Raw genomic sequence first — 12,210 nt, 5'->3', positions numbered from 1 at the left:
CTACTCCTTTTTTACTCCCCATCTTCCGTCTGTCCCGCTTCCCAAGCTGGTTAGGCTCCACCTTCTCAGAGTACACTATCAGGTCTACCATTGACTCGCTATAGGGAAGCTCAGTCAATAACCAACTCCCAACAATGACGATGCCCTCATGAGTCATCGTGTCTTGACCAATGTCTATCACAGCTCATTTGAATAGTGTCATACTATAACATAACATGGGAGGTCATTATTTGATGAATTGATTCGTATATATCTGTGTGCAGTACTGCTATAGAGAAGTCTGCAAATACTTTCCCATCCACAGTATCCACAGATCCGTTCTCCACAAGCTAGCTGATCTGTTGCTCTTACACATCACAGCACGTGACTTGTATTGGCTGTCATTGGCTTTTTTGTTGTTGTCAGAGCCATCAGTGTCGTGGGAATTGCGAGCTGTGGACTCAGACTCCATAACCACTTGTGAGATTCTAACCATCTGTATGTAAATGCAAGGCGCTCATCCTCTTTTGAAGGATAATTCTCCAAGTCTGGCTTATGATTATGTGCACATACTCTATGTACATGCTACACTGATGCACTTTGCTACGGAAATACATACGAGTTTGATATACTCAGACAACGTTTCGACTCTTAGGTCTTCGTCATGGCTAACATTAGAATCATAGAATTCAATAGAATGCGTCTCCTGTGCCTCTTTTGCCATTTATTCTAAATAGACTGATCTGTAATTCATCCATGACCAAGATGGCTGCCAGTATTGACACATTCTAAAGTCTATTGCTTATTTCACTGGTCATTGTATGTACACTACATGGCCACCTGCTCGTCGAAAATCTCATTCCAAAATCATGGGTATTAATATGGAGTTGGTCCCCTCTTTGCTTCTATAACAGCCTCCACTCTTCTGGGAAGGCTTTCCGCTAGATGTTGGAACATTGCTGCGAGGACTTGCTTCCATTCAGCCACAAAAGCATTAGGGCATTGATGTTGGGCAATTAGGCCTGGCTCGCAGTCGGCGTTCCAATTCATCCCAAAGGTGTTTGATGGAGTTGAGGTCAGGATTCTGCGCAGGCCAGTCAAGTTCTTCCACACTGATTTCGACAAACCATTTCTGTATGGACCTCACTTTGTGCAGAGGGGCATTGTCATGATGAAACAGGAAAGGGCCTTCCCCAAACTGTTGCCACAAAGTTGGATGCACAGAATTGTCTAGAATGTCATTGTACTACTGTAAACTGTATGATTAAGATTACCCTTCAATGGAACTAAGGGGCCTAGCCCAAACCATGAAAAACAGCATCAGGCCATTATTCCTCTTCCACCAAACTTTACAGTTGGAAGTAGCAAAACTGTTCACCTGGCATCCGCCAAACACAGATTCGTCCGTCGGACTGCCAGATGATAAAGCGTAATTCATCACTCCAGAGAACATGTTTCCACTGCTCCAGAGTCAAATGGCGGTGAGCTTTACACCACTCCAGCCGACGCTTGGCATTGTGCATGGTGATCTTAGGCTTGTGTGCAGCTGCTCGGCATGAAGCTCCCGACAAACAGTTCTTGTGCTAACGTTGCTTCCAGTGGCAGTTTGGAACTCGGTAGTGAGTGTTGCAAACGAGGACAGACCATTTTTACGCGCTACGCACTGCAGCACTCGGCGGTTCCATTCTGAGAGCTTGTGTGGCTTACCACTTCGCGGCTGAGCCGTTGTTGCTCCTAGACGTTTCCAGTTCACAATAACAGCACTTACAGTTGACCGGGGCATCTGTAGCAGGGCAGAAATTTGACCAACTGACTTGTTGGAAAGGTGGCATCATATGACGGTGCCACATTGAAAGTCACTGAGCTCTTCATTCTACTGCCAGTATTTGTCTATGGAGATTGTATGGCTGTGTGCTTGATTGTATACACCTGAAATAGCCGAATCCACTCATTTGAAGGGGTGTCCACATACTAGTGTATCTCTATGAGTAGAATAACACGGATAACACTGGAAAATGGTATCTAATGGTAGTTTTGTTTTTGTTTTCCAGGGATTCCCTCTCCAATCAGATTTCCAGAACATGCTCAACTCGTCCGGTGGGCAGGGACTGTCCCCATCCATGGACTACAGACAGGTGTGTCGGAATGGGCCCAGCCAGCACCTCGACTGGACCAGCGAATACTGTGGCAATGGGTAGAAATACTCATCCTTATTATATTTTCTTTTTTTATTTGATTTAACCTTTATTTACAGTTGAAGTCGGAAGTTTACATACACTTAGATTGGAGTCATTAAAACTCTTTTAACCACTCCACAAAATTCTTGTAAACAAACTATAGTTTTGGCAAGTCTTTTAGGACATCTACTTCATGCATGACGCAAGTAATTTTTCCAACAATTGTTTACAGACAATATAATCATAATATAATCCTGTATAATTCATTGTATCACATTTCCAGTGGGTCAGAAATTTACATACACTAAGTTGACTGTGCCTTTAAACAGCGTGGAAAATTCCAGAAAATGATGTCATGGCTTTAGAAGCTTCAGATAGGCAAATTGACATCATTTGAGTAAATTGGAGGTGTACCTGTGAATGTATTTCAAAGCTTACCTTCAAACTCAGTGCCTCTTTGCTTGACATCATGGGAAAATCTAAAGAAATCAGCCAAGACTTCAGAAAAAAAATTGTAGACCTCCATAAGTCTGGTTCATCCTTGGGAGCAATTTCCAAATGCCTGAAGGTACCACGTTCATCTGTACAAACAATAGTGCACAAGTATAAACATCATGGGACCACACAGCTGTCATACCGCTCAGGAAGGAGACGCGTTCTTTCTCCTAGAGATGAACATACTTTGGTGCAAAAAGTGCAAATCAATCCCAGAACAACAGCAAAGGACCTTGTGAAGATGCTGGAGGAAACAGGTACAAAAGTATCTATATATACAGTAAAACGAGTCCTATATTGACATAACCCGAATGGCCGCTCAGCAAGGAAGAAGCCACTGCTCCAAAACCGCCATAAAAAAGCCAGACTACGGTTTTCAACTGCACATGGGGATAAAGGTCATACTTTTTGGAGAAATGTCCTCTGTTCTGATGAAACAAAAATAGAACAGTTTGGCTATGATGACCATCATTATGTTTGGAGGAAAAAGGGGGAGGCTTGTAAGCCGAAGAACACCATCCCAACCGTGAAGCGCGGGGGTGGCAGCATCATGTTGTGGGGGTGCTTTGGTGTAGGAGGGACTGGTGCACTTCACAAAATAGATGGCATCATGAGGAATGAAAATTATGTGGATATATTGAAGCAACATCTCAAGACATCAGTCAGGACGTAAAAGCTTGGTCGCGAATGGGTCTTCCAAATGGACAATGACCCCAAGCATACTTCCAAAGTTGTGGCAAAATGGCTTAAGGACAACAAAGTCAAGGTATTGGAGTGGCCATCACAAAGCCCTGACCTCAATCCTCTAGAAAATGTGTGGGCAGAACTGAAAAAGCATGTGCGAGCAAGGAGGCCTACAAACCTGACTCAGTTACACCAACTCTGTCAGGAGGAATGGGCCAAAATTCACCCAACTTATTGTGGGAAGCTTGTGGAAGTCTACCCTAAACGTTTGACCCAAGTCAAACATTTTAAAGGCAATGCTATCAAATACTAATTGAGTGTATGTAAACTTCTGACCCACTGGGACTGTGATGAAAGAAATAAAAGCTGAAATAAATCATTCTCTCCACTATTATTCTGACATTTCACATCCTTAAAATAAAGTGGTGATCCTAACTGACCTAAGAGAGGGAATCTTTACTAGGAATAAAAGTCAGGAATTGTGAAAAACTGAGTTTAAATGTATTTGGCTGAGGTATATGTAAACTTCCGACTTCAACTGTAGTATGACAAAGCAGAATGGAGAAACATAGCAGATATGAGAGTATGAATGGAGTTCATATTCAGATTGACCTTTAGGGCATGTTTCCCAGAAATGGATGAAGCCCAGTACGAAGAAGTACTTTGAATTTAGATTCTATTTTGAGCAAGCTTTGTATTCCAGGAGGAGGCTTAATCGTTAACCAGGAAACTATCCCTTTATGGATTGCTTAAACATCTGTTAATTAGAACAGTTGCTAACCCAAGTGTCTATCAATCATTCAAATTGTATTTTAAATGTGTTTCATAACACAAAGTCTGTTAAGAAACATTGATTGATTATTATTGATTGATTGATTACTATTCATTATTATTTGTCATGGTTCCTCTCTATTATCTTCCTTCAGAGCTCTTCAGAGAGACAAGCCTCTGTTCCTGACCTGATCTGACCTCTACACACCTCCACTCAACCACCCATGGACCGGATCGCAACCAGACCCGGTCCACATTCAGTCCCACTCTTTATTCACTGAACCAAGGCATGATTATCCTCTCCCCCAGTAGAAAGTCCTTGACCACCACCCCCCACTCTGGCTGAACCATCTGACCAACTGACCGTCACTCAAAAACAAGAAAGACATAAGCACATATTGCAAAACATCCATATTTTGATATTTGTGGTTCTTTATGATCTACCTTGAAAAAAATCATACTGATGTTATGAGTGGGTTTCGGATACTTTTGTAACAAACACCCTCCCCTGATATTAGATTTAAAAAACGTAAAGTTCTGGACTTTTTAATTGTTGGATGGCCATAAAGGCAGAAAGGAAATGTGCTCAAAGAGTTGAACGAATAGGCAGCACTGTCATATCTACTGATGTGTCGTTGGATCGTTACTGATATATCGTTAGATTGTGTTTTGAGGAAGACAAGCTGATGACCATTTTTTGATCATGACCGTTGTTCAAATCCGAGAAGTTAATTTAGCACTTAGGGGCTTTTGGGGCTTTTTTTCCACACATAGCAAGATGTAAACCAAAACCCCAAACTAACAGACCTTTTGAAAGGAAAGACAATATGTTTTAGCCTTTGAAAGAAATTAACAAAGAACACATGTATTATATTTCTATCACTCTTTCTCTATGTCTCTCTTTCTCTGTCTCTCTCTCTCTGTCTCTCTCTTTCTCTCTCTCTCTTTCTCTATGTCTCTCTCTCTCTTTCTCTATGTCTCTCTCTGTCTCTCTCTCTCTGTCTCTCTGTCTCTCTCTGTCTCTCTGTCTCTCTCTCTCTCTGTCTCTCTGTCTGTCTCTATGTCTCTCTCTCTCTCTCTGTCTCTATGTCTCTCTATCTCTATGTCTCTCTCTCTCTCTCTGTCTCTCTCTCTCTCTCTGTCTCTCTCTTTGTCTGTCTCTATGTCTCTCTCTCTCTGTCTCTCTCTCTCTCTCTCTCTCTCTCTCTCTCTCTCTCTCTCTCTCTCTCTCTCTCTCTCTCTCTCTCTGCTACTGGACTGCCTTAGAGACTGCTGTGTGTCTTTGAGCAGAGTTGTGTTGCTCTTTCTAAACTGATGATGATGATGTTCATAGGATCCTCTGTGGACTATGCCTCGGCTGGTTAGTGTAGCCATCACGTCAAGCTGTACATAGATTTCTGTTTTACTCTTACTCCTAGAGTATAAAAACAAAAGCTTTTTTTCCCCAAGTGCGGTGTGATTGTGAATTGGATCACACCGGTTTTAATTTAACTATCAAAGAATAAGGGAAATTGATTGAACAGCTTTTATAGCTGTTTCGATGCTATTGGGCGTAAGAATTGTCAATATAATGATATTTGTAAGATAAAACTTGGTAAATCAGTTGTTTTCATCCTCTGAAATAACGTCGTAAACGTTGGCTGCCCTTTACCTGGAAAACATCACAAAATATGAGTTTTGTGAAAGTAGACAAATAAAAACAAGTTTTGTTTTGTACAAGGACAAAATCCTTTTTTTGTACAACTTCTGGGCATATTGATGATATGGATTGTCATCAACCTCCTGTATCTGAAGTTGCTTTTCTTTTTATCAGCAGAAAGTGTCTGATAATGAGAGAAGGAGATTGGTAGAGACAGATTGGCAGAGTGGCGATATATAACCCTGACATCTGGCTTGTCATCGCTCTTCTGATCGCTCCATCACTCTCTCTCTTTCTCTCCATCAAGTCTGTTCATCATGCTGCGCCTATTTATGAAACAATAACTAGGTGTTTTTTAAGCCCTTATGTTTAATAGTGTTGATGATGGCTGTCTTCTCTGTTCCATTTGGGCTCCTTTCTTTTGGCAGAAAAACGTCTCCAGGCAACAACAATGTGAAGAATTGTGTTCTTATTTTTAGTTTCTAATGTGTTTGAAAGAAATAAAGTCAAACCTGTATTTTTTGTGCAGTAATCACTCACTTTTGGTTTCCCTGTGTTTTTATTTCAACCTGAAGTGCCTGAGGGATTGGGAGAACATAGACAACCAGAGTCCTAATTGTGTATATCCTTGTCTCAGAGTTTGAGAGTAGGTGTCGACTAAAAGTAGCAATTTCAGCTTTGTCATGAAGATTAAAATACTTCCATGAAGATGTTTTGTTACTGTAAACCAGTAGTTATGGTGATTTAGTTTGAGTTGGATTTATTTGCACCAAAGAAGACAAGTGATAGTCAACAATACAGATTTTTTTTTTTTTACGAAAAAGAAACGGTGTGCAGGTGTGGTTGGAAGCCCAAAGGCTAACATGAAAACCACACAACAACAAACAACATACAACACATAAGTATCACAATCGCTGTATTTCAGGGAAGAAAAATACTTGTTTAAATTCAGTCTTCTACTGTGTTATGTTTTGTACAATTTCAAGACTATGTACTGTACATACAGATGTAGACTGTCACAGCCAGCACAGTAATAATTGATCAATATGGTTCAAGAGATTGATGAACACCAAGTAAGCAGCTGTTAATATCATCCTCGCCAGACCATTTTGTACATGGTGTCCTGGTTGGTCAGTTTGACCAATTCATGAATGTATTATCAGCTAATATTACGAATACCGGTAGTACGTTTCTGGATCATTATCAAAATGGGCCTAGAGATTGTGATTTGCTATTTAGAATAAAAAGGAAAAAGGATTTACGATAGTGTTAAAGTTTCAAAGTACAATATGTATGCTCATATCTATCAGTATCGTGTTCGTTGAAGCTGAGAGCAATAGCGTGTGTTGTGGGTGAGGGTTGGCGTGTGTTCATCGTGATTCCATTTAATCTATCTATCTTTAACAAGTTACTCGGAACAACAATTTCCTCTTTCCATCTGTCCAGTGCCTATGAATGAATATATTATGCACAAGTCATGTACCCCATAGACTAGGAGTTGCCAACCCTCCTCATTGAGAGCTACTGGGCATGCAGGCTTTTGTTCAAACCCTACTTTAACATACCTGATTAAGCTGATGAGCAGCGGATTAGTAGAAACCTGTGTGTATTCAGCAGGGCAGCAGCGAAGTTCTGCAAACCCAGTAGTTCTCCAGGAGGAGGGTTGGCCTCCCCTGCCATAGACTGGCCTGAACTCTACATGAGAAAGACATCAGTAGCTATGCACTGCCCTCTGGTCGCCAAAAGATAGAACAACATGTAAAACAATTGCATTAGCAGTGAATACATGACCAGAAGGGGGCGCTAGAGCTAATGATATAGTACAGGGGTACACAACTCTTAGCCTACAAGGTCCGGGGCCTGCCTGTTTTCTGTTCTACCTGATAATTAATTGCACACATCTGTTGTCCCAGGTCTAAATCTGTCCCTGATTAGAACGGAACAATTAAAAAAGGCAGAGAGGTCCAGAGTTGAGTTTAAGGGATATAGTACATTACATATCCATTTCTGGGGGTCGTGGTACTGGTGGGGGTGAGACTGGGGCCCCACCACGGAGGCCCTGGGACTCTTTGACCTCACCTGGGAAGCATCGTTGTAACTCTGGAGGAAGAGAGAGGTGTGTGGTACAGTCAACTCCAAAAGGAGTGGCACCCTTGATAAAAATGAACAAAAAAGAATGTAAAAAATAAATAATACCAGTACTGAGCTATATTGTAATTTTCCAACATGGGAAATATATTTTACTTGATTAATTACTCAATGGAATCAACCAAAAAGAATGAAATAAAAAATTCTGAACAAAAATGTGCAAAAAACGATATCCTTTTTGGTACCCCTGTTTTTAACACCCACCCCATGCGAGGATAATGTCGCTGAGCCTTTTCTATAATGTTTAATCAGATAGGAGAACAATCTCCTATTGGAGAACATTGGGAGGGATCTTAGATAATTTCTCCATACAGAATCCTTCCAGATCCTTGATATCCTTTGTCTGCTATTATGGACTGTCCTCTTCAATTCAAACCAGAGGCTTTCAAGGGGGTTCAAGTCCGGAGACGGAGATGGCCATTCCAAAATGTAGATGTGATGGTCAATTAACAATTTCTTGTTGATTTCGATGTATGCTTGGGGTCATTGTCTTGATGGAAGATCCACTTATGGCCAAGTTTCAGCCTCCTGGCAGAGGCAACCAGGTCTTTGGCTAAAATGTCCTGGTACTCGGTAGAGTCCATGATGCCGTTGACTTTAACAAGGGTCCCAGGACCAGTGGAAGCAAAACAACCCTATAATACATAAAGATCCACCACCGTATCTTACAGCAGGTATGAGGTTCTTTTCTGCATATGCATCCTTCTTTCAGCGTCAAACCCACCGGTGGTGTATGGCCAAAGAGCTCTATTTTCATCTCATCTGACCATAGAACCTGGTGTCAATGCCATTTAGAAAACTCTGGGCGTTTCAGTTGTTGGCTGCTCTCAATAAAATAAATTCTGGCAACCCTTGCAAAGAGTTTATTGGCATTAAAGTGGTGTCTAATTGTAGATTTGGAGACCTGGGGCCTGATTCTGAATAGGAAATTACGCCTTTCTTGCTCACGCCTTTCCTGCGCACTTCTCAGTAGTTGGTATTGACTTACCTTATGAAGTTGTGTAACGGTCTTTGCAGGCATGGTTCCTTTGCGTGTGCTGAATAAATGTAATTAAACTGCTGAAACCCCTTCCACTTGCTGGCCAACCAATTTTCTCATGGATTTTTCATTCAATAAGGTTTTCAGTACATTTATCATAAACTATGCCTTTAAATAGATTATACCTTTAATTAGAATTTTGTCGATGGACCTGCCAATGTGGTGCCAGGACAACAACCTCTCCCTCAACGTGAGCAAGGCAAAGGAGATGATCGTGGACTACAGGAAAAGGAGGGCCGAACATCGGCGAGGCTGTAGTGGAGCGGGTCGAGAGTTTCAAGTTCCTAGGTGTCCACATCACCAGCAAACTAGCATGGTCCAAACACACCAAGAAAGTTGTGAAGAGGGCACAACAACGACTTTTCCCCCTCAGGAGACTGAAAAGATTTGGCATGGGTCCCCAGATCCTCAAAAAGTTCTACAGCTGCACCATCGAGAGCATCCTGACCAGTTGTTTCATCGTCTTGTATGGCAACTGCTCGGTATCCGACCATTAAGGTGCTATGGAGGGTAGTGTGTACGGCCCAGTACATCACTGGGGCCAAGCTTCCTGCCATCCAGGACCTATATACTATATGCTACAGAAGGTAACAAAAAATTGTCAAAGACTCCAGTCACCCAAGTCATAGACTGTTCTTTATTTATTTTTTATTTTTTTACTTTTATCGCTTTTTCTCCCCAATTTCGTGGTATCCAATTGGTAGTTATAGTCTTGTCTCATCGCTGCAACTCCCGTACAGACTCGGGAGAGGGGAAGGTCGAGAGCCGTGCGTCCTCCGAAACACAACCCAACCAATCCGCACTGCTTCTTGACACAATGCCCACTTAACCCGGAAGCCAGCCGCACCAATGTGTCTGAGGAAACACCGTGCATCTGGCAACCATGTCAGCGTGCATGCGCCCGGCTCGCCACAGGAGTCGCTAGGGCACGATGGGACAAGGACATCCCTGCCAGCCAAACCCTCCACTAACCCGAACAACAGTGGGCCAATTGTGCGCCGCCCCATGGGTCTCTAGGTCTGCGACAGAGCCTGGACTCAAACCCAGACACTCGAATGGCACAGCTAGCACTGTGATGCAGTGCCTTAGACCACTGCGTCACTCGGGAGGCCCCAGACTGTGCTCTCTGTTAAGGCACGGCAAGCGGTACCGGAGCGCCAAGTTCAGGTCCACAAGGCTCCTTAACAGCTTCTAGCCCCAAGCCATAAGACTGCTGAACAATTAATACAATTGCGACCCAGACAATTTGCCTGTTCAAAGTGGAAAAATGATCTACATAATTGTTTTGCGATAGAAACCACATTCGCCATGCCCTGTATTTTATAAATGATAAGAGGTATTGATAAGAGCTAGGTAAATGGTCACTCATCTTGGAGAAGGGGATTGTAAATACACGGAACTGGTTTAATATGATTTTCCTTATAATCCCTGGAGACGATATATATATATACAGGGGGTATGGGGTACAGGTTAGTCAAGGTAATTTGTACATAATAAAACATTTATGCATCTATGCATCATCATCTCCGTTTCAGCACAAACTATTAGATTTAAAAATACTCTGATCTTGTAGAATATTCAGGAAGATTTTAGGGTTAGGGAAGTATGGATCATAAAAAAACAGGTTTGAAGAGCCTTTGGAGAGCCTTTACACATCCTGAATGTTCATCCTGGGAAAAAAAGTGTACAATAGGATGGAACAATAAATTCAACCATATTGTACAATTTACACGGACGTGACAGAGAAAAGAATTGTAAATGGAATGATGCAAAATGTAAGCTACAAATTGAAGAAAACTAACACTAATGTGAGAGTTAAAAATGTATGTGGGTATTAATGAAAGTGGCTCTCAATAGTGGCTAATATTTAACATGATACAAACTGTAAGATAAAACCGAGAAAAGCCCGGACATAGTCTATAATTAAAACATGAGAAACCGCATAGATCAACTCGGCAGGTTCAGCCCTACAGAAGCCTATAGCTCGGGTGTCCAAACTTCATCCAAGCAAATTATGAGGACACAATTAAAATTCTGAATAGCGGCACAGCTATTTATATCCTGTTTCACTGTGGAAAAGGAGCGGCCATACATGTCATGTTGATATGATTTTCAGTTTTCTTCCATATGGCTGGTTTCACATTCGTCTCCAGTGATCATAAGGAAAGATCATATTAAACAATTTCTGTGTATTTACAATCCCCTTCTCCAAGATGACTGCACATTTACAATAGCTCTTATCATTTATAAAATACAGTGCATGGCGAATGTGGTTTCTATCGAAAAAAAAAAAAAAGTAGATAATTTTTCTACTTTGAACAAGCAGGTTTGCTCGACCTTATTCATGGTTTCCCCGAGTTTAAAATTGTGGAATTATGAAGGAATTAAATCAAGGTCAGAATACGGTTAATCTGCAGACACACCGCAACACCTTCATTTCATAGTACTCCGCCCGAACGAATCGCGTGTGAATAGCCTGCTATTGTCATGCTTAACGTCAAGGTCACAATACGCATACAAAGAAAAGTGCATAAAAAGGGAATAACGTTCCATATACGGTGTTAAACTCTGGTCAGAATCAGGGCCTTGGTCACCCCAAAATGCGACCAAATTCTGTAATTCTCCATCTGGGACCCTGGGATGTGTTTTTGCCCCCTTAACCAACTTCCTCACTGTGCGTTGAGGCAATACTTGCGTCATATACTAGGGAATGTTAACACTGTTCCATTGGTTTTAAACTTCCTTATTAATGCCCTAATAGCGGGAGACGTTGTCCCAAAAGGCGGGAGTTTATTGCTGTACTCCTGCTTGGACAGATTTTGATGGGAGTTGACCCTCTCGCTTCGCCTCTTCCTCTTTGGTATTACCTCATTTGTATAACTCCGGGAAACAGGAAGCCAAGATACACCACACTAACAGAGATTTTTGGAGATCACAATTTTTTATCTGTACCATTATGGTGTCGGTGCCATTGAGCCTCCATTTTAAAGTAGTCCATTTCCTTCTTCTTTTGATGTTTGAAAAAAGTGTCAAGCTAATATTGGTGACTTACCACCACATGCATTGCTGGAGTCTTGAACCAAATGTTGTGTGTCATTCATTTATTGTGGCCAGTAAATGGTGATATAGCTTAAAGCCATTTACAAACTTGGCAAACCAATTTGAAATAGACAATGCACTGATCACTGACTGATTGCTCCCAATCCATAGGAATACCCACTGAGATTACTTCTTTAAAATGGTGGAAGCCCTCAATGGCAACATCCATGCAAAAACGT

General features: G+C 41.7%; 1 protein-coding gene across 2 annotated transcripts in view; it reads left to right on the top strand.

Annotated features, from left to right (window-relative positions):
* Nucleotides 1-6,284, top strand: part of LOC129814227 (thymocyte selection-associated high mobility group box protein TOX-like) — a 58,154-nt gene extending 51,870 nt beyond the window's left edge. For both annotated transcript variants that reach the window (XM_055867204.1, XM_055867203.1), the window contains 2 exons: nucleotides 2,031-2,173; nucleotides 4,262-6,284. In XM_055867204.1, the coding sequence (XP_055723179.1) occupies nucleotides 2,031-2,173; nucleotides 4,262-4,298 (180 nt within the window). In that variant the 3' untranslated portion in view covers nucleotides 4,299-6,284. The remainder of the gene's footprint in view (nucleotides 1-2,030; nucleotides 2,174-4,261) is intronic.
* The last annotated feature ends 5,926 nt before the right edge of the window (nucleotides 6,285-12,210 follow it).

The sequence above is a fragment of the Salvelinus fontinalis genome, chromosome 17 (genome assembly GCF_029448725.1).
Source record: "Salvelinus fontinalis isolate EN_2023a chromosome 17, ASM2944872v1, whole genome shotgun sequence".
In the NCBI taxonomy this organism is placed as follows: domain Eukaryota; kingdom Metazoa; phylum Chordata; class Actinopteri; order Salmoniformes; family Salmonidae; genus Salvelinus; species Salvelinus fontinalis.
This window is presented reverse-complemented; position numbering and strand designations above follow the sequence as displayed.